This window comes from Salmo salar, chromosome 22 (genome assembly GCF_965601325.2).
Source record: "Salmo salar chromosome 22, fSalSal1, whole genome shotgun sequence".
NCBI lineage: Eukaryota > Metazoa > Chordata > Actinopteri > Salmoniformes > Salmonidae > Salmo > Salmo salar.
The window spans coordinates 46,998,607-47,022,164 of NC_138312.1; the positions used below are offsets into that span (position 1 = coordinate 46,998,607).

General features: G+C 41.7%; 1 protein-coding gene across 1 annotated transcript; it reads left to right on the forward strand.

The window, feature by feature from the left end:
- The first annotated feature begins 287 nt into the window (after nucleotides 1-287).
- Nucleotides 288-14,510, forward strand: LOC106583587 (rac GTPase-activating protein 1). Its single transcript, XM_014167949.3, has 17 exons — nucleotides 288-464; nucleotides 820-907; nucleotides 1,401-1,603; nucleotides 1,853-2,013; nucleotides 2,249-2,318; nucleotides 2,504-2,557; nucleotides 2,741-2,818; nucleotides 3,460-3,580; nucleotides 3,728-3,873; nucleotides 4,281-4,448; nucleotides 4,658-4,756; nucleotides 4,948-5,146; nucleotides 5,242-5,347; nucleotides 5,633-5,768; nucleotides 7,458-7,581; nucleotides 7,948-8,053; nucleotides 12,816-14,510. Exons 2-17 carry the CDS (start codon nucleotides 823-825, stop codon nucleotides 12,889-12,891), a joined length of 1,932 nt encoding a protein of 643 aa, XP_014023424.1. The 5' UTR covers nucleotides 288-464; nucleotides 820-822; the 3' UTR covers nucleotides 12,892-14,510.
- Nucleotides 14,511-23,558: the final 9,048 nt, after the last annotated feature.

Genomic DNA, 23,558 nt, shown 5'->3' on the forward strand with positions numbered 1-23,558 from the left:
CTGGGGACCTTCCTGGGTGCACATTTGTTTTTTTTGCTCTAGCACTACACAGCTGATTCAAGTAACCAACTCATCATTAAGCTTTGATGATTTGAATCAGCTGTGTAGTGCTAGGGCAAAAAACAATACGTGCTCCCAGGGGCCCCCAGGAGCGAGTTTGGGAAAACCTGCCCTATTCGAATGTATTTAGCCTCTCGTTGTAAGCGTAGTTACACTCCAACTCTCATGGTGGCGATAATGCCCAAATAGCTGCCATCTGCATAGTCAGAAAACCCACCCGAAGAAACGCCTTCTTTCTCGGCGCCTGGATTTTGAAACGCTTGGAAAAGTTGGACCAGACAGGTGTGGTAGCTTGCGTTGCTAGAGACAACATAACCCACTTATTGTCACGATTTACAATAGATGTTGCCTTTGATAGCAGCTGGAAACATCCGCCGTGGGACACTGTTCCAGGAAGGACCAAAGTCCGTAACTATCTGCTCTATTTTGTTTTCAATATATTTGTATTTTTTATTAAAGTTAGCAAACGTTAGCTAGCTATAGTAACTAATACCATGCTTGGTTTCTAAAAAGTGGAGGTGAGTCCGTTTCAATCTGTTTTGCTAACTTTGGCAGCTAGGCTAGCTATCTATTATTTATAATCTTGCTAACGTTATAACTACCTACCAAATAAATAAAGTCGGAGAGAAAAAGCTATTCTAGAAACAGAGTTTCTAAAACATACTGTACTGTCTTTGCTAGAAAATCTTTGAAGTCCCCTGCTGGGTTTCTGTCACGTGACCGTTCCCCCCATGTCCTTTTGTCACCTTGCATTATCAGGACATGGAATCGACAGTGCTGAACCTGCACAACCATTTCCAGAATCTGTGTGCATGCTCCGATATTCTCAATGAGGGCCTCGAACCACGTAAGTGACCAGTGGAGCATGCTTTTGGTGGATTGTTGAATCAGTGCCCATGCCATTGCATATCAGAGATGGCAGGTTTTCAGCAGACCAGAAACTCGCAGGTTGTTGCTGGTTGAAAACCCATGTGTAATGACATTGAACGATTAACTAGCAACTGGAGGTTCGCTGGAGTGAGTATTCCAGGTGCCCTTGCACAAGACACTTAATGACCCCAAAATTGAAAGGGGGGTGGAGGTAGGTTTGAAAAACGCTAACTCATCTAAAATGGATAACAAAATGACTTATTGCTCATTCACTTAGACAAGGCGGAACCCTTGCCCATCTTTGTAGCCACCTACCTGAAAGAATGTTGGCATCATTGCCCCCCCCCCCTTCACCCCTCACCAGAAAAACCATAGGGGAGATTGACTTCAAAAGAGTACATTTGGTCTGAATGAGATAAAAGCAGATCTTCAACCAATAACCATCCCCTTGGCCTTATTTCTTTGATCAGAGTTCATCCAAATGGCTCTGAACTTCGAGGACTGCAGGAGGAAGTGGCTGCAGTGGGAGGAGGAACTGGGAGCCTGCAAGGAGGTGCTGACCAAAACAGAGACTGAGAGGGGGGCTCTGGAGATAAAGCTGAAGCACGCACGCAACCAGGTGGACGTGGAGATCAGACGGCGCCAGCGGGCAGAGGCAGAATACGAGAAACTGGTTGGTAAACAGTTTATAAGACTGCTACAGTACATGTCGCAGGTGATTCTACGTCAGAATTGTACATGTGGTGGTGGCTTCTATTGCGTTATGCTGCTCATTTGTGATGTTTATTGTCAAAAAGAGGACAAAGTTTGAAGAAATCTATGGTTAGGTTAATTAGTTATGAGTTGGTAAGAAATTCACAAAACCACACACTGTTTGGGTAGCTATGACATTGTGGGGTAATTTCCTGATCTCTGTGTGTAGGAGCGTCAGATCCAGCTGATCCGAGATATGCTGGTGGCGGAGAGCTCCAGCAGCAGCCTCCACCTGAGTGAGGAGCAGCGCTCTGCCCTGGCCTTCCTCAACGCCCACTCCCAGGCTGCTCAGGCTGCCAAGAACAACACCAACCTCAACACCAGCCACAAGTACTATACACCCCTTTACTAGGCCCTCATCAGCCGTGTCTGGCCTGCGTTCATTGGAGCACCCAACGGAAAATGTTTTGAAATGCAAAACAAAAATATGTTTCTTTTAGGACGTAATTAGATATGCCTACCCTGTTTCGGAACATTTGATTCAGTTTTGTGTTTAGTGAATATGACCCAGATTGTTCAGGTTCAGAACAGGGTTCGTAACCAAGCCTCCCGTCATGTCTTTCAGGTTAACCACCATAGATGAATCTGCTTCCTTGTTGTCAGACATTAGCTATGACAAAACAGATGATTCTCTGGTTAGTATTGCGTTTTACATTTTCACCTTGTCCCCAAGGGAACATTTGTCTTGAACATCATAGTGACACATCACAAAAATACATGAAAACAATATGCCAAAATAGAAAAAGTGACAAACAGATAAAGCCACACTAATAGTACCTATATAAACTATTGGGTTGTCATCGCTCTATATTTCCTGTAGGATTGGGACTCTTCTGTGATGAGGACAGTGCGACTGAGAAAACTGCAGAAAAGGGTGAGTGGAGAGTTACTGTTTAGTTTATAGCTTGACAGATCCTCAATGGAAATGTACGTACATTTTTTGTTATCATTTTATATCTAAAGTGTCTGTAGTCAAGGATAGTGTGGGAATGTAGTGCTACAATGCTCAGTCGTTTGGAAGTATTGTTAGCTCAGTCATTCCTATTTGTTTCCACAGCGTTCCTCCAGAACCCTTGCTGAGCCTCCCCAGCAGGTGGTGAAGAAACCCCGCTCCACTGGCCGTACTTCCGAGAGGGTACATACATTCAGTCTGAAACTGCAATCCTAGAAGTTGTTTGTGTGACTTCAAAATGAGGGGTATTGAACAAAATAAATTAATAAGTGATTGGATCTTCTCTAACCAATCGACGTTGATAACGTCATCATGTAGGCTGGCTCCGACCCAAAGAATCGGTTTCTGGAACCAATCAGAACAGTCAGAATGTGTTCGCATTCTAGACATATTTTATTTATTCTTATTTAACCAGGTAAGTTGACTGAACATTCTCATTTACAGCAACGACCTAGGGAATAGTTATAGGGGCGAGGAGCGGGGGATGAATAAGCCAATTGTAAGCTGGGGTTGATTTGATAAATCCAGAAGAGTAATATACTTGTTGAACATACAGTAGCTATAGCCATTGTGGGTTTTCATGGTCATCACTCACTGCTAAGTTTGTCAAGGTCCCAACATCGGTGTAAAGCTATTCTGCTACAGGGTTTTTGATGTTAGCATGCGCGCGCATCACTCAAACGTTTGCGTGTAAACAAAACATTGCTCTGTAGACCTTTATCAGTTGCTTCAAATTGTTTAAAACAAAATTATGCTTCTGTTTTGCTTTCTCCTTTTTCAGCATTATTTCATGTGACTCAAGTTTTATATATGTATTATTACAGGTGAACGAGTCCATAGTTACCAAGACCACCATCACAGTGCCCGTCAATGGAGGTCCGGTAGAGGCCGTGTCCACCATGGAGACAGTGTCTGGCTACTGGACAGGCAGCAGGAAGAGGATCGGTGAGACGGCACTAACAAGCCTACAGTACCTTATTCTTGACAGCCATGTTCAGATGCGCATAATGTATCAAGATTTAAAATTTGAAGAAAATTAGGTAGTTCTTCCAGTTTGAGGGGTAAAAACTTGACATTCTCTTGTTTTTCCAGCTGCTCAGGGCTGGGACACTACTTCTATTGACCAATCAGAGACAGCTAGCGAGGTTCCCAGCACCCCATGCAGTAATGCTCCGCCCCCAACCAAAACACCCAGAGCCAAAGTGGGGGCCCGAAAGCACGAGTTCCTTGCCAAAACGGTACACGTTCTGTTATTACTTTTGTTTGTAACACACTTTTGTCTGTAATACACTTGTTGTTTCGTGGGAATCTAATTTGCATAATAAAAACAATTCCCATCAAAATCCATCAGTTTAAGCTAGAGAGATATGTTTTTTTGCATTGGATGCATCTCAATCCACCGCATCTGCCTATGTCACACTTTCGCATCAGGTGACAGAGCTAGAGTGATGTTTGTCAGACCATGAAAATCGGTCTTCTCATGAAACGTCTTTAGCGTCCGAAAGGTTTGGCCTACAAACCTGTGTCACCAGCCTCTGTCTCTCCTGTCTGTCACCAGCCTCTGTCTGTCCCGTCCACTCTTCTACCCTCTGTCTGTCCCATTTGTCACTAGCCTCTGTCTGTCCCGTCCCCTCTCCTCACACAGGTGATCAGGTCAGAGTTCTGCGTGCCGTGTGGAAGGAAGACCAAGTTTGGGAAGCTCTACCTGAGGTGCCAGGACTGCAAGCTGGTGGCTCACCCAGAGTGCCGCGACCTCTGCACCCTGCCGTGTAACCCTATCTCTACAGGCAGCACCCCCATCAGGACCAGAGAGGTATTACACCTGGGGAGTTATATATTCTTAGATTGACAACACTTCATATTTGCAATGCTTATACAGCAATAACTAATAATGATTTTGTATTTATGATTCAGGGTCCTGGGTATGGTTAGATGGATTATGACTGATTTGTATCGCAACATATTTGTTTTGAATGCCTTCTCCAAATGTCCCATGCCATGAGTGTTTGTCTTGTGTTGCAGCCAAGCACCCTTGCAGACTACGCTCCCTCCTCCTCTCCCATGATCCCTGCCCTGGTGGTCCACTGTGTCAAGGAGATTGAGCACAGGGGTTTACACGAGGTGAGCAGCCATTTCAGCTCTTAAATGTTGGCACTTTAGCACATACAAAATTCACGTAACTTTTTTTTTTTTTTTTTTTTTACAAATGTTTAGTTTTTACCTTGATAATTTTAATTGAACTGATGTCATCGTTCCTATCCTGACTGCCAGTTAATATTCCATCCAATTCTTTCTCTCTCCCTCCCTGTCAGACGGGTCTGTACCGTGTGTCGGGCGAGGGGCGCACAGTGAAGGAGCTGAAGAAGAGCTTCCTGCGGGGGAGGACAGTGCCTGCCCTGGCCAAGGTGGAGGACATCCACTGTGTCACGGGCTTCCTCAAGGACTTCCTGAGAAACCTCCCGGAGCCCCTCCTCACCTTCCGCCTCAACCGCGACTTCATGGAGGCTGCAGGTCCGTCTTCAGCTGTTGGCTGACGCATTGGTTTCTTCACCTTGTAAGTAGTCTATGGAGCTCTTCTTATGTCACTCCTCTTGTCTTGCACACAGAAATCCAGGACAATGGCAATAGTCTGTCGATGATCTACCAGACCATCAGTGAGCTGCCCCATCCTAACAGAGACACTCTGGCCTATCTGTCCATCCACCTGCAGAGGTATGGCAGAGCTTCAATCCACCTCATAGTTACTCCATCAAACCGCCATTTAAAGCACAATCTGTAACTTGCAAAACCAGTCAAAAGTGGTGCCCCTGCCTGCACGTGTTTGTAAACTGTAGTGGTGGATGTTGGGCAATGTAACTGTCAATGTTATTTAAATTCTGTAGTAACTGCCCCCCATAATCAAAGACGAGTTTAAAAGCAAGTCCTGATTTCACAATGCACCGGAGGAGCTTGAACCTGACTTGAATCTCTCTGAAATGGTTGACGATGTTCTTTCAGGGTGGCCCAGTGTGTACTAGACACCAAGATGGACATCACCAATCTGGCAAGAGTGTTTGGACCCACCCTGGTGGGTCATGCCATCCCAGACCCAGACCCCATGACCATCCTGCACGACACCAGCAGACAACCACGGGTATGTAGAGAGCTATACAAATATATATTTAGACATACATATGTAAAATAATACTCAGACCATAAGCTGAATTTAAGTTATTTCTACATTATGTGGACACTTATTTATCAGCTGTCTAGTTGAACAGAATATTGTTATTATATTACAGTACCCTTTTGAATACGCAATAACAATGATTCTCTCCACACAGAAAAGTACTGCTCTTTCTACACAAGGCTATTCTTAACCTCTATGGGCTAGGTGGGACGCAAGCGTCCCACCCGTGGTGCACTCCATCAACAGCAGGTGCATTTCAAGAGCGGCAAATTTGAATCCAAATAAATGTCAAAATTCAAATTTTTCAAACATACAACTATTTTACACCCTTTGAAAGATAAACATCTCCTTAATCTAACCACGTTTTACGATTTCAAAAAGGTTTTACGGCGAAAGCATAAATTTAGAGTATGTTAGGACAGTACATTTACAAGAGTTGTGTGTAATGTTGTGCCAATTCAAAGACAGGCGTCACCAAAACCATAAAATCAGCTAAAATGATGCACTAACCTTTTACAATCTCCATCAGATGACACTCCTAGGACATTATGTTAGACAATGCATGCATTTTTAGTTCTATCAAGTTCATATTTATATCCAAAAACAGCGTTTTACTATGGCATTGATGTTGAGGAAATCGTTTCCCTCCAATAACCGGCAGTCAAGTCAGCAACACAAATTAAATAATTAAAATTAGAAAACATTGGTAAAATATTATATTGTCATTTAAAGAATTATAGATTTACATCTCTTGAACGCAATCAACTTGCCAGATTTAAAAATAACCTTACTGGGAAATCACACTTTGCAATAATCTGAGCACTGCGCCCAGAAAAATACGCGTTGCGATACAGACAAGCCGTCATGTTGGGGAGATCTAAAATCGAAAATACTATGTAAATAATCCATTACCTTTGATTCTCTTCATCAGATGTCACTTCCAGGTATCACAGGTCCATAACGAATGTAGTTTTGTTCAAAAAAGCTCATCATTTATGTCCAAAAATCTCCGTCTTGTTAGCACATGATCTAAGCCCGCCGGACTTCACTTCATGAACGAGGGGAAAAAATATATTTCCGTTCGTTCAAACATGTCAAACGTTGTATAGCATAAATCATTAGGGCCTTTTTTAACCAGAACATGAATAATATTCAAGGTGGACGAATGCATTCTCTTTTATAACGTATTGGAACGAGGGTACCCAACATGAACTCGCGCGCCAGGTGTCTAATGGGCCATCATCGTTCCAGATCTCCCTCCAGAAGACTCAAAACACTTTGTAAAGGCTGGTGACATCTAGTGGAAGCAATAGGAAGTGCCAAAATATTCCTCAGCCCCTGTGTTTTTCAATGGCATAGGTTTAAAGGTAATACAACACATCAGGTATCCACTTCCTGTCAGAAAATGTCTCAGGGTTTTGCCTGCCAAATGAGTTCTGTTATACTCACAGACACCATTCAAACAGTTTTAGAAACTTTAGAGTGTTTTCTATCCATATATAATAAGTATATGCATATTCTAGTTACTGGGTAGGATTAGTAACCAGATTAAATCGGGTACATTTTTTTATCCAGCCGTGCAAATACTGCCCCCTAGCCCTAACAGGTTAAGTGGTGAAAACAGTTTTGAGAGATTCCTATTGATGTACACAGGTGATGGAGTGCTTGTTGGACCTTCCTTATGAGTACTGGAGCCAGTTCACAGTGGAGCAGCACACCCATCCAGACAATGTGGTCAAAGACGATGCTAACTGCTACAACACTCCAGACCACAAAGGTAAGCAGCTTTGAGAACCCGTCTCTCCTGGCCTATAGACATACAGTAGTGTCAAAGAAGGTCTAAAATACCAAACATACAGTATCCTTTACCATTGCTATGTTAATAGTTTAAAAAGTTACTTCATTCAGTACATGGCATGCTCTTAGTTTCACTTTGGAGCTACAGTACAGTTTCACACTGGTGTGTGTGTGTGTGGGGGGGGGGGGGTGGGAGTTATAAAATGACTGTGTATGCATTTTTGTGTGTAATGCTTGAATGTGATGTGGAAATACGGGGTGGGCAATTTTCCAAAATGATTTCACAATATTGGCCAGTCTGAAATAATAATTTTCTCCTAAATATGTTAATTCTCTGACCACACAGTGAGCATGCTGGGACCAGTGACCACTCCAGAACACCAGATGACTAAAACGCCCTCCTCTAGCTCCCTGTCCCAGCGCATGAAACAGACTTTCTCCAGCACCACAATGTAAGTACCACACTCTAACCTTAGGGCACATCTCAAATGGCTCTAATGTGTTTAGGGCTGTCCCCGACAAAAAAGAAATCTTGGTCAACCGAGAGTCGTCTGGTCAAAATTTGAAAACTTGTATTTTTCCATATATAAACAAATCCTAATCAACTATATGCACTGAGCTTGTCTGATACTTTAAGTGCACTGTTTGATCAAACAGTGCACTTATAGTCACACTGCACTTCTAGTCCCAATAGTCACATGCATGACTAGAGGGAGTCCGACCGCAATTGATTTGATTGTGCCGGGCTGGACTAAGACTTGCAGCTCTGTGTTAAAACAAAATGACAGTGAGTGACTGTGTCTAGCATCCGTTGTCTCCCTCTCCCTTAACCCTGCTGCAGCGACCCTGCTGCAGCGACCACCACAGAACATCAACAGTGTTTATCGCTTTGTCTGTGTTGCTGAAGCTGCAACATAATTACAGTCATTTCTGACTGAAAAGTTATGTTACCGAAATCCCTCATTTGTTTAGGAAAAACATTCCCTATTCCCTCAACACTCTCTTTACGTAACACATATGCATCGCATGCACGTGACCAATAGGGCCTGAACTATATCATAATCGCATCAATAAATTGCTTATAACAAACTCTGAACACGTAGCACATGTGACAGCAAAATGGATGCAGAGGACGTGACAAATAAACTTGAAACTGGGCAATGTTTACTGCTTCCTCGGGAGGTAAAGGGGAAGTCAGATGTGTGGAATGAATTTGGCTAGTTGTGGAAAATACTGGAGATCAAGAAAAATAAGTTAAGAAGCAAGCTTTGAGTGCATATTATGTGTGCCGAACAGGTTCTGTGTAGATTACAATATATTTTTCTCACCATTTGTAACAATGAATGCAATTTCCAAAATTGAACTTTATTTATTTATTTACAGTGCCTTGCGAAAGTATTCGGCCCCCTTGAACTTTTCGAACTTTTGCCACATTTCAGGCTTCAAACATAAAGATATAAAACTGTAATTTTTTGTGAAGTATCAACAACAAGTGGGACACAATCATGAAGTGGAACGAAATTTATTGGATATTTCAAAAAAATTTAACAAATAAAAAACGGAAAAATTGGGCGTGCAAAATTATTCAGCCCCCTTAAGTTAATACTTTGTAGCGCCACCTTTTGCTGCGATTACAGCTGTAAGTCGCTTGGGGTATGTCTCTATCAGTTTTGCACATCGAGAGACTGAATTTTTTGCCCATTCCTCCTTGCAAAACAGCTCAAGCTCAGTGAGGTTGGATGGAGAGCGTTTGTGAACAGCAGTTTTCAGTTCTTTCCACAGATTCTCGATTGGATTCAGGTCTGGACTTTGACTTGGCCATTCTAACACCTGGATATGTTTATTTGTGAACCATTCCATTGTAGATTTTGCTTTATGTTTTGGATCATTGTCTTGTTGGAAGACAAATCTCCGACCCAGTCTCAGGTCTTTTACAGACTCCATCAGGTTTTCTTCCAGAATGGTCCTGTATTTGGCTCCATTCATCTTCCCATCAATTTTAACCATCTTCCCTGCCCCTGCTGAAGAAAAGCAGGCCCAAACCATGATGCTGCCACCACCATGTTTGACAGTGGGGATGGTGTGTTCAGGGTGATGAGCTGTGTTGCTTTTACGCCAAACATAACGTTTTGCATTGTTGCCAAAAAGTTTGATTTTTGGTTTCAACTGACCAGAGCACCTTCTTCCACATGTTTGGTGTGTCTCCCAGGTGGCTAGTGGCAAACTTTAAACAACACTTTTTATGGATATCTTTAAGAAATGGCTTTCTTCTTGCCACTCTTCCATAAAGGCCAGATTTGTGCAGTATACGACTGATTGTTGTCCTATGGACAGAGTCTCCCACCTCAGCTGTAGATCTCTGCAGTTCATCCAGAGTGATCATGGGCCTCTTGGCTGCATCTCTGATCAGTCTTCTCCTTGTATGAGCTGAAAGTTTAGAGGGACGGCCGGGTCTTCGTAGATTTGCAGTGGTCTGATACTCCTTCCATTTCAATATTATCGCTTGCACAGTGCTCCTTGGAATGTTTAAAGCTTGGGAAATCTTTTTGTATCCAAATCCGGCTTTAAACTTCTCCACAACAGTATCTCGGACCTGCCTGGTGTGTTCCTTGTTCTTCATGATGCTCTCCGCGCTTTAAAAGGACCTCTGAGACTATCACAGAGCAGGTGCATTTATACGGAGACTTGATTAGACACAGGTGGATTCTATTTATCATCATTAGTCATTTAGGTCAACATTGGATCATTCAGAGATCCTCACTGAACTTCTGGAGAGAGTTTGCTGCACTGAAAGTAAAGGGGCTGAATAATTTAGCACGGACAATTTTTCAGTTTTTTATTTGTTAAAAAAGTTTGAAATATCCAAAAAATTTCGTTCCACTTCATAATTGTGTCCCACTTGTTGTTGATTCTTCACAAAAATTACAGTTTTATATCTTTATGTTTGAAGCCTGAAATGTGGCAAAAGGTCGAAAAGTTCAAGGGGGCCAAATACTTTCGCAAGGCACTGTATTTATTTATTGTTTACGCTAATTATTCTTGGGTCGCTTATTTTAACTCAAATGCTTGATTGCATTTCAAATCATGAATGTCTCGTATGCTGTGTGATGACATGAACAAATAAATGATTGATTGATACAGTAGCCTATATAAGTATTGAAATATAGGCCTCAGTAAGTTATGGTATTAACCTGTTGAGGACAGACGTTCCGCTAGCGGAACCCCTAGCCAACAGCCAATGGCATCGCACGGCGCGAAATACAAAACCAACTAAAATACCACAATTCAATTTTCTTAAACAATCAACTATTTTACACCATTTTAAAGATAAGACTCTCGTTAATCTAACCACATTGTCCGATTTCAAAAAGGCTTTACAGCGAAAGCAAAACATTAGATTATGTTAGGAGAGTACATAGACACAAATAATCACACAGCCATTTTCCAAGCAAGCATATATGTCACAAAAACCAAAACCACAGCTAAATGCAGCACTAACCTTTGATGATCTTCATCAGATGACACTCCTAGGACATTATGTTATACAATACATGCATGTTTTGTTCAATCAAGTTCATATTTATATCAAAAAACAGCTTTTTACATTAGCATGTGATGTTCAGAACTAGCATACCCACCGAAAACTTCCGGTGAATTTACTAAATTACTCATGATAAACGTTGACAAAATACATAACAATTATTTTAAGAATTATAGATACAGAACTCCTTTATGCAATCGCTATGTCCGATTTTAAAATAGCTTTTCGGCGAAAGCACATTTTGCAATATTCTGAGTACATAGCTCGGCCATCAAGGCTAGCTATTCAGACCCGCCAACGTCGGGGCTCAGTAACCTCAGAATTACTGTTCTTCGTCAGAATGCACTCCCAGGACTTCTACTTCAACAACAAATGTTGTTTTGGTTCCAAATAATCCATAGTTATATCTAAATACCTCCGTTTTGTTTGTGCATTCAGGTCACTATCCGAAGGGTAACGCGCGAGCGCATTTCGTGACAAAAGAAATGTAAAAATATTCCATTACTGTACTTAGAAGCATGTCAAACGCTGTTTAAAATCAATTTTTATGCTATTTCTCTCGTAAAATAGCGATAATATTCCAACCGGGCAACGTTGTATTCATTCAAAGAGAGAAAGAAAAAAATGGAGAGTTCTCGTGAACGCGCATCTCCAGTCTCACTGTCCCCAGGCTGACCACTTACAAACTCTGCTCCTATACTTTGCCCAGAGACAGCAGACACCCCATTCCACTTTCTGGCGGCTTTAGAGAGCCAATGGAAGCCTTAGAAAGTGTCCCGTAACAGCACAGATGCTGTAATTTCGATAGAGATGTAACAGAAGGACAACACATTGTCAGACAGGGCACTTCCTGCATGGAATCTTCTCAGGTTTTGGCCTGCCATATGAGTTCTGTTATACTCACAGACACCATTCAAACAGTTTTAGAAACTTTAGAGTGTTTTCTATCCAAATCTACTAATTATATGCATATTCTAGTTTCTGGGCAGGAGTAGTAACCAGATTAAATCGGGTACGTTTTTATCCGGCCGTGAAAATACTGCCCCCTATTCCAAAGAAGTTAAGTTGGTTTCCTCTCTCCTCACTTTTCTTAGACAATTAAGACAAGGGCTGTTTTCTCATCTCCTAACTCCGCTGCTGCCTCCGCCACATTCTCAACACAGATATGCTGGTTAACTTTGCTATTATGCACATAGCAAAATGGTCTAGGAAAATGCACTGATGTTTCAGAACAAGAAAAATAGAAAGCACATTTATTATAAAATAATATTTTTGTTAGTGTTGCACCATTGTTCTTATGTAATATAACCATATACAATTTCAGTAGCACATGTCATAGAGTGATGGAATGTGCCACCCCCACGGCCTCCACAATGGATTAGTCCACTCAGACAGGCGCGAATCAGGCAGGTGTCTTGTACACCATGATTTTTTGTTGTTGTTGCTACTGCTCAACTAAGGAAATCTCGGTCAACCAACAGCCTATTGGCCAAACAATCGACCAGTCAACTAAATGGAGTCAGCCCTAAATGTGTTTATTGGGTGATAAATCTGCCTGAATGTATTTTTAATATTCTCGTTATCTTGGATTAGATCTGTTCTTAATTTGCTTAATCTGTGGTTATATCAGAGTGATGGAGTTTAATGTTTTTTATTCTTATATACATTTACAGATTTGGAAGCAAGAGCAAGGCATCCACTAGCTCAAGTCGCCAAGAAGGCTTCTTTGCCTCCCCTCAGCTGAAGTAATGGTAAAACCACGGTATTATGGTGAAAAAGTAACATTATTTTAAACTCTCTTTTTCTAAAGAACCAATAATGAGGTTATGTGGTCAAGGAACAAAACTGTTCATTTTTACATGGTCACTGTACATGGGAAACCACTGCAATGTCACAATGCTTTTTTACCATTTTATATCAAACATATTTTAATGTATTTTCTGTGCAATATTAGATTTTGCTTTAAACACTGTCATTCTTGTTAACATATCTACTACTGTAATATGGGAAACTACTGCCGTATATTTTATACCAATTTATATCAAACTTATTTTAAACTTTATTTTCTAACGAACTATGCAATATTTGATTTTGCTTTAAACACTAATGACTTGAAATAGCTTTATTTAATGTTAAACTAAAATCACTATTACACAATCACTTAGCCTAAAATATCAACATAAAAAGGATATTGAGGTTTGAATCTCTATATTTAATGGTATACCTTTGTATTTACGATAATTAATCAGTATGGTCTGATCTGTCTAATCATGGAAGAAAGAGTAACTGTTAGCCAGTGTGAAGTTGCTGCTACATCAAACCAAGGACCTTTGGTGATCTGACATGGGCTCAAATACTTTTATCAAATCTTTAAGTACTGTTATCATTTACTTTAGCCTGCCTGGAGTGCCAAATGGACAGGATTTGCAGTTTTGCCACTATTCTATTAGTTCCATTGTGCCAGGCAAGCTCAATCAAGCCTAGCTAAACTATTTGAAACCAGGTCTGGTATTGACCAGTATACATTACAGTACATAAAGTGTTGTGTAATGCATAAATTGATGATTAGGTCTATAAATGACGCATTGGTAGTGGTACTCTTTTATTCTGTGATTGTAATCACAGAGTCGGAGGGACACTAGCATTGGATTGGAACAGAAAAAAATGTATCATTTTTACAGTCCTATAAGCGTTAATGTGATCTGTATTTTGAAATACAATGATTGTTTTTCTTTATTGATGATTTAAGTAGTTTTTTTGTGGTAAAATAATCATGCTAACCTTATTAGATAACACATAAGAGGGGATTATGTAAACTTTCTAACCAAAGATGGCAAAGAACATCAGAATGTCCCTCAGGCTATTTCTGTAGAATTTGAAAAATGGTTGTAATTGTCCTGTTATTTATACACAATTCTCACAAAGAAATGTACAACTTGATGGGAAGGTGATGTAAAAAGAGTTGAAGATTTCAATACAATAACACTGAAGTGATTTCTCTTTCAGGTGTGTTTGTGTCATTCACAGAATACACCTTTTATTTGTCATTAGCTGAGTAGTTTCAAGGGGGTGCACCATTTGACACACCATCAAAATGCACTGTTTATACTATCTTTTAAGAAATGCAATTTGTTGATCATGTGAATATAAAGTTCGTACCAATTTTTTTTTTGAATGCTCAGTTTCTTGTTCATGAGGACAGGATTAAAGGGATATTTCACTCATCAATTTTTCCAATAGTTTCAGATCTAAAAAAAATTGTCTGAAGTTTACTTCGTCTCATTCTACCGGTTGTATAGATTCAGGCTATATCTCAATCCCAAATAAAAGGAAGAGATTGGTGCCCAATTATTTTCCTTTCAACTGTTGTACTGGCTTATTTTATCCTTACTAGCACATATTTTGAAGACTGCAACTATTTTTGAAGAAAGTTATTGGCTACTTGCAATGATCGGGATATGCAAAGTCTCATTAATGTGCACCACATCCCATTTGAAACCAATGTACTTCCGTCAGACCTCATGCGTAATCTATGCATGGCGTATTTCACATCTAGGATGTTTGGAGAATAAGAGAGAAGGAGTGATGGAGATGGAAGGGGGTGGAGAGAGAGTTTGGACCAGCAAATCACTTTATCTCCTCCAATTTGGTATCAAACACAGGCTGCTGCTACAGAGTGCCTGCTACTGCTGTGGTGCCCCATTAAAACAGAATGTATTGCTGCCTTAAGAGCAGCACACATGACATATTTTCTCCTCTCTCGCTCTCATTTGCACTTCTTATCCCTGGCTAGCTGTTTACGGTTAGAATTTTTTTCTCACTGGCTGCTGTCAGACAAGCTTGTCAGAGTGGCTCATTACAGGCCCAAATGGGCGGAGATATCACCATGCCTGCCTTGCCTACCTACCCATCAGCGCCTGCCACCCTGGCATAAATGCCTCTTGTCACCTGAGAGAATGCCTCAGACAGTTACAGTGAGGGAAAAAAGTATTTGATCCCCTGCTGATTTTGTACGTTTGCCCACTGACAAAGAAATGATCAGTCTATAATTTTAATGGTAGGTTTATTTGAACAGTGGGAGACAGAATAACAACAACAAAAAATCCAGAAAAACGCATGTCAAAAATGTTGTAAATTGATTTGCATTTTAATGAGGGAAATAAGTATTTGACCCCCTGGATTGTGTGATCCCCTTGTTTGCAATCCACATACATCAGGTGAAATAGAAGTATTGGTACCATGAGTGTGTTCAGAATTTGTTATTTTTATTTATTTATATATACATGAATATTGACCATGAAGATCACCATACTCCCATTGACTATAATCAGCGATCCTGCTTTCAGAAAACATTGCCTGCAGTACCTGGACGGCTGTGAACTTGAAATCCTCAATGACAGGGGCCAGTCATTCTCCCCTGATCCAAGTCTATGGAATACGCCTACACCTTGCCATCTACTGGACAGGTCATGTTGCTACTTCTACACTGTCAGTGAAACAGAGCTGAGTAAAATACATTAATAAAGGTAAATAAGATTTCAAAAATGATAGAGCCTTCATATAACTTGTAAGTAGTAAGTACATGCATTTATTTGACACTACTCAAAATAACAACTGACCACATATGTACAAAACATTAAGAACAGCTGCTCTTTCCATGCTCTTTAGACTGACCAGGTGAATCCAGGTAAAAGCAATGATCCCTTAATACTTGTTAAATCAACTTCAATCCGTGTAGATGAAGGGGAGGAGACAGGTTAAATAAGGACTTTCTGACAATTGAGACATGGATTGTGTATGTGTGCCATTCAGAGGGTGAATGGGCAAGACAAAATATTTAAGTGCCTTTGAACAGGGTATGGTTTTTGTATTTTGTAATTTTATGGATCCCCATTAGCTGCTGGCAAGGCAGCAGCTACTCTCATGAACTGCAACACTGCTGGGTTAACAATAAAAGGCCACTGTAAAATGTGCAGTTTTGTCACACAACACAATGCCACAGATGTCTCAAGTTTTGAGGGAGAGTGCAATTGGCATGCTGACTGCAGGAATGTCCTCCAGAGCTGTTGCCTGAGAATTGAATGTTAATTCCTCCGTCCAATAACACTTTAGAGAATTTGGCAGTACCTCCAACCGGCCTTACAACCGCAGACCACATGTAACCACGTCAGCCCAGGATCTCCACATCCGGCTTCTGCATCCGCGGGATTGTCTGAGACCAGCCACCCAGACAGCTGATGAAACTGAGGAGTATTTATTCTTCACCTGTGTTATCATCTGACTTGGGAGTAGTTACAATCATATCGTCCAATTATGTTTCAATTAGTATGCTGTCTGCAGGTTTAATGCTAAATTCATAATATATTAGCCAAACAAAGTATATATCTCTGTGTAGTGTTGGCTGTTCTCTAAAAAATAATTTGACATCCTGAATATAGTAAATCAAAGCTCTGGTAACATTTATGTCCTCTGGATTGGTTGGTGTTGTCTATACGCTTGTCATTAGGAGCCAATGGAAGCTAAAATCTTATCTAAATACGTTTGAAAGTGTTATTGAGGGAATAGCTAAACAAGGAAACCCAACACTTCTCAATAAGATCTATACAGAGCTCTACATCACAGAGGGTGGAAGTGGAGAGGGCAATAATGAAAATGAGGTGAGAGATTGTGTAACAGCTGTCTTCAAGAATGGACCAAGGCGCAGCGGGAATGTGGATACTCATATTTTTAATGAATCAGAGTAAAGCATCCACAGGAAAACCAATAATAACCACGACAGCAACAGTTTTACAGGCACACAAAACGCAGTGCAACCCACAACCCCAAAGAAAAACACACACTACTATATAGGACTCCCAATCAAAGGCAACTCAACACACCTGCCTTCAATTGGGAGTCCAATCACCAACACAACACTTAACACACAAAAACCCTGCCAGGTCCTGACCAAAACTAATACAATCGCTCCCTATCCTGGTTAGGACGTGACAGAACCCCCCCCCCCCCCCCCAAGGTGCAGACCCCGGAATGCACCGTACAAAAGAAAACACAAAAAAATCCCCAATACCCCAACAAAACCCATAAACAATAACCCCTAAACAATAAGGGAGGGAAGGGAGGGTGGCTGCCGTCAACGACGGCACTGTGCTACACCCTCCCTCCCCAACCCACCTATCCTGGAGGTGGCTCAGGTGCGGGACGTGGACCTCGCTAGCTGCGATAGCTGCGCCAGGCAGACGGGCCACTCGGGCTGACCCTGGCAGACGGACCACTCTGGCAGGACCGGAGGACAGGCGGGCCACTCGGGCTGGGCCGGAGGACAGGCGGGCCACTCGGGCTGGGCCGGAGGACAGACGGGGCACTCGGGCTGGGTCGGAGGACAGGCGGGCCACTCGGGCTGGGCCGGAGGACAGGCGGGCCACTCGGGCTGGGCCGGAGGACAGGCGGGCCACTCGGGCTGGGCCGGAGGACAGGAGGGCCACTCGGGCTGGGCCGGAGGACAGGCGGGGCACCCTGGTGTCCGCAATGGAAGTAAGTTGTTAAGCTTTATTGTGTTATCCTTGATGATTTTGTTAAATTCTATGTGGAGGCGTCACCAGCTGGATTTTACAAATTGTCAAATAAATTAAATCAATCAATCGATGCAATGGACAAGGCTTTACAGAGTAAGAATGGCTGGCTGGAGCTGTCCCTCCTCTTCCTTCTGGGCCTCTCACTGGAGTCCAATCAGACTCTCCTCTGCGGCCTTCTGACACGGACAAGAAGCCTCTCACTGACCAATAAGAGGATAGTCAAGTACATCAAGGAGAAGAGAGAAATACCCTCCTCAGAGAGATGCATTAATCTGTTCCACTGTCTGAATGAGCTGAATGACTATTCTCTGGAGAAGGAGATCCAACGCTACCTGAGTTCAGGACGTATTTCAGAAGCCAACATTTCCCCTGCTCAGTGGTCAGCTCTGGTCTTTGTCTTGCTGACTTCAGAAGAGGAGCTGGATGTGTTTGACCGGAAGAAATACTCCAGATCAGAGGAGGGTCTCTGGGGCTGCTGCCAGTGGTCACAGAGGAAGGCTTTGCTTCTCTACCCTCAGCTCTGAGGTCAAACCCCTCCCACCTGAGAGAGCTGGAACTGAGTCACAATCACCCAGGAGATTCAGGTTTGAAGCTGCTCTCTGGTGAACTGGAAGATCGACATTGTAGACTGCTGTCACTCAAGTATGTTGAGGGTTTGTGTCAATCAGGATTCATGTTAGACTCAGGACCAGTTTGTTGACAGTTTGTGTGTGCACTTGTATGTGAGTGCATAAGTGTGTATAAGTAAAGTGTGATGTCTGTAAGCTCACACTGGAACCAAACACAGCATACAGACAGCTCTCTCTGTCTGAGGAGAACAGAACAGTGAAATAGTTGAGAGAAGGGCAGCCCTATCCTGATCACCCAGAAATATTTCAGGACATCAATAAGGGATCAAAACTTTCACCTGGATCCACCTGGTCAGTCTATGTCATGGAAAGAGAAGGTGTTCCTAATGTTTTGTATACTCAGTGTATTTCCTCTAGCTATGTCTATGAATATTTACAGGTCTATGAATATTTACAGGTCTATGAATACGTATAGGCCTATATGTGTTTCTGTCTCTGAATTCCTGATTGTTTTTCCAATTTAGATGCAGCAAAGCCTTCCTCTGTGACCACTGGCAGCAGCCCCAGAGACCCTCCTCTGATCTGGAGTATTTCTTCCGGTCAAACACATCCAGCTCCTCTTCTGAAGTTAGCCTTCCCTGTAGCTCAGTTGGTAGAGCATGGTGTTTGCAACGCCAGAGTTGTGGGTTCGATTCCCACGGGGGGCCAGCACAGAAAAAACAAAATGTATGAAATGAAATGTATGCATTCACTACTGTAAGTCGCTCTGGATAAGAGCGTCTGCTAAATGACTAAAATGTAAATGTAAAATGTAAAAATGGACAAACACAAAAGTCTGGAAGGTTGTATATGGTGTATATTGTATCCTCCTTGTTGTAATAACAGTTATCGCTCAGCCTAAAGATGAACAGACTGGCCTTCATCTGAAATGTAATGTAACATGCCATTCACCCTTCCCCGGCTAGAAATTGTTGAATTTGTCAGTGTCATTTAGATTGATGTTTTTGTAACGTAGGCCATACCAGTGTTATTACATACTGGCCATGAACCAATCATCAGTAACCCTTGTGGCTCTGTGTAATCTGAGGGAAATATGTGTCTCTAATATGGTCATACATTTGGCAGGAGGTTAGGAAGTGCAGCCCAGTCTCTCTCTCTCTCTCTCTCTCTCTCTCTCTCTCTCTCTCTCTCTCTCTCTCTCTCTCTCTCTCTCTCCTCTCTCTCTCTCCTCTCTCTCTCTCTCTCTCTCTCTCTCTCCTCTCTCTCTCTCTCTCTCTCTCTCTCTCTCTCTCTCTCTCTCTCTCGGGGTGGCGTGGGAAAGAGAGGCAACGCAGGGCAGATCAGACACATTCCATATAGACACCCCTCTATCACTACCGCTGCTGGATAGTTATGTAACTAAACAACACGGTGAAAAATCTATTTGGTCAGCACACCTTTGTGTAGTTACAAATAATGGCCACTAGGGGGAAGTGTTGTACTATGTGAGTCATTATCTGTCATCTCATTGAGCCTAGCACGAACACATAATCTTTTCCTAGAGCACCATCTCATTTGGGATAAGTTCTCGATAGTTGCTGGTGGTTTAGAGGAAATACTATGTTCTTGTCTTGTCAAATGCATAGGTCTGTTTGAATTGAAAAAAGTATTCACACGGGTAGATGTAGCATGAGCAACATGAGTTGCTAATTTGCCAACTTTCCTCCAGGATAGAGCTACAGGGTGTGCAGGCTTTTTTCCCAGCCCTGCTTTAACACCCTTGGTTCTTCCAATCAGCAGCTCAACAGGACCTTTATTCAGTGAATTTGGAGAGTTAAGGTAGGAATGGAACAAAAGTCTGCACACTTATTCAAGAGGAGGGTTGGGAAGTAGGCAACCTCTTATGTACTGCATCTCAGAGTCAGATGACATATATTACATTGCTGTTGAACAATGTTGTCGCCCCCAGTCTCATTGATCTCAGATCGACCACACCAAATGCGCTACTGTTTTTCAGCCATGGCCTGCAAAGTCATCATTCACCGTTCTGCCGCCTTCTGAGAGCCTATGGGAGCGTTAGAAAATGTCACGTTATGCCAGAGATCCCCTGTTTTGGATAGAGATGATCAAGAAGGCCAAGAAATAGTCAGAGAGGGCGCTTCCTGTTTGGAATCTTCTCAGGTTTTGGCCTGCCAAATGAGTTCTGTTATACTCACAGACACCATTCAAACAGTTTTAGAAACTTTGGAGTGTTTTCTATCCAAAGCTAATAATTATATGCATATTCTAGTTTCTGGGCAGGAGTAATAATCAGATTAAATCGGGTACGTTTTTTTTCCGTCTGTGAAAATACTGCCTGGCCTGTCTGACAATTTCTTGCCCTTCTTGATTATCTCTATCCATTACAGAGGATCTCTGCTGTTACGTGACACTTCCTACGGCTCCCATGGGCTCTCAGAAGGCGGCAAAAAGCTGAATCGTGGCTTTGCAGGCTCTGGCTGAAAAAAAGTAGCGCGTTTGGGTAGTGGCTGGTTACAGTACTGTGAGACTCAGGCTCGTGCCCGCGTCGACCTCATGCTTTGTTTTCTTTTGTCTGTTTACCTAAACGCAGATTCCCGGTCGGAATATTATAACTTTTTTACGAGAAAAATGGCATAAAAATGGATTTTAAACAGCGGTTGACATGCTTCGAAGTACGGTAATGGAATATTTAGAAATTTTTTGTCACGAAATGCGCCATGCTCGTGACCCTTATTTACACTTCGGATAGTGTCTTGAACGCACGAACAAAACGCCGCTATTTGGATATAACGATGGATTATTTTGGACCAAACCAACATTTGTTATTGAAGTAGCAGTCCTGGGAGTGCATTCTGACGAAGAACATCAAAGGTAATCAAACTTTTGTAATAGTAAATCGGAGTTTGGTCAGGGCTAAACTTGGTGGGTGTCTAAATAGCTAGCCGTGATGGCTGGGCTATGTACTCAGAATATTGCAAAATGTGCTTTCACCGAAAAGCTATTTTAAAATCGGACATCGCGATTGCATAAAGGAGTTCTGTATCTATAATTCTTAAAATAATTGTTATGTTTTTTGTGAACGTTTATCGTGAGTAATTTAGTAAATTCACCAGAGGTTTGCGGGGGGTATGCTAGTTCTGAACGTCACATGCTAATGTAAAAAGCTGTTTTTTGATATAAATATGAACTTGATTGAACAAAACATGCATGTATTGTATAACATAATGTCCTAGGTGTGTCATCTGATGAAGATCATCAAAGGTTAGTGCTGCATTTAGCTGTCTTCTGGGTTTTTGTGACATTATATGCTAGCTTGAAAAATGGGTGTCTGATTATTTCTGGCTGGGTACTCTGCTGACATAATCTAATGTTTTGCTTTCGTTGTAAAGCCTTTTTTGAAATCGGACAGTGTGGTTAGATTAACGAGAGTCTTGTCTTTAAAATGGTGTAAAATAGTCATATGTTTGAGAAATTGAAGTAATAGCATTACTAAGGTATTTGAAAATGCGCCACGGGATTACACTGGCTGTTGCGTAGGTGGGACGATTTCGTCCCGCCTAGCCCAGAGAGGTTAAAATGGTGTAAAATAGTCATATGTTTGAAAAATTGAAGTTTTTGGATTTTTGAGGAATTTGTAATTCGCGCCTATCATTGGATATTAGAGCAGGTGTTCCGCTAGTGGAACGTCTAGATGTAATTAAGATTGCTTGACAATGATTGGAGAAGGCAGATGGCTGCATAAAAGGTAGTGGAAAAGATTAACCACACACAGGTTTCCATTTGCTTTTTACAGTTACTTGATAGTTACTGCAGTCTGCAGCATTTATGCCTATCTTTTTGTGTTAATCTATGCTAATGTTAGCATTGTGTGGCTATATTAAAGTACTAAAAGCCTGGGTTGTATTCATAAGGCATCAAATGGAAGAAAAAAGACTGAAACAGGATGCGACTAACTGGACTTGTCCAAAACATTTTAAAACATTTTCCAATGGGTTCCCCAATGGACACAACCCAGATCGCACTTGCAGGTATTCTTGTCCCAGAAGAGACTGTCAAGGTAAGAAAAACATTTGCAAAATATTAAACCTGTTTGTGAAGGGTCACAGAACATTGACTGGATGAAATCCAAAGGCTAGCAGTACAGATTAATTTACCACAAGATTTGGACAATTCAGTTCAAGACGGTGTAATAAATTGGTCTCCTCTCCAGCATAGGGTAATTTGTAAGTGCAAGCCATGAACCGATTGTTCAACAACTTTGGCATATAAATATGAACCCCAGGGATGCCATCATGCATACATGTCTGTCACGTCCTGACCAGTAAAAGGGGTTGTTTGTTATGGTAGTTTGGTCAGGGGGTGGCAGGGGGTGTTTGTTTAGTGTGTTTCGTTTTTTTGGGGTTAACCTCTCTGGGCTAGGCGGGACGAATTCGTCCCACCTACGTAACAGCCACTTGAAGCCTGTGGCGCGATTTTCAAAACCTTAAAAATCCTATTACTTCAATTTCTCAAACATATGACTATTTTACAGCTATTTAAAGACAAGACTCTCGTTAATCTCACCACACTGTCCGATTTCAAAAAGGCTTTACAACGAAAGCAAAACATTAGATTATGTCAGCAGAGTACCAAGCCAGAAATAATCAGACACCCATTTTTCAAGCTAGCATATAATGTCACAAAAACCCAGAAGACAGCTAAATGCAGCACTCACCTTTGATGATCTTCATCAGATGACAACCCTAGGACATTATGTTATACAATACATGCATGTTTTGTTCAATCAAGTTCATATTTATATAAAAAAACAGCTTTTTACATTAGCATGTGACATTTAGAACTAGCATACACCCCGAATTCGCTAACATTTTACTAAATTACTCACGATAAACGTTCACAAAAAGCATAACAATTCTTTTAAGAATTATAGATACAGACCTCCTCTATGCACTCGATATGTCCGATTTTAAAATAGCTTTTTGGTGAAAGCACATTTTGCAATATTCTAAGTACATAGCCCAGGCATCACGGGCTAGCTATTTAGACACCCGGCAAGTTTAGCACTCACCATAATCATATTTACTATTATAAAAGTTTGATTACCTTTTGTTGTCTTCGTCAGAATGCACTCCCAGGACTGCTACTTCAATAACAAATGTTGGTTTGGTCCAAAATAATCCATCGTTATATCCGAATAGCGGCGTTTTGTTCGTGCGTTCCAGACACTATGCGAAATGGTAAAGAAGGGTCGTGCGCATGGCGCAATTTGTGACAA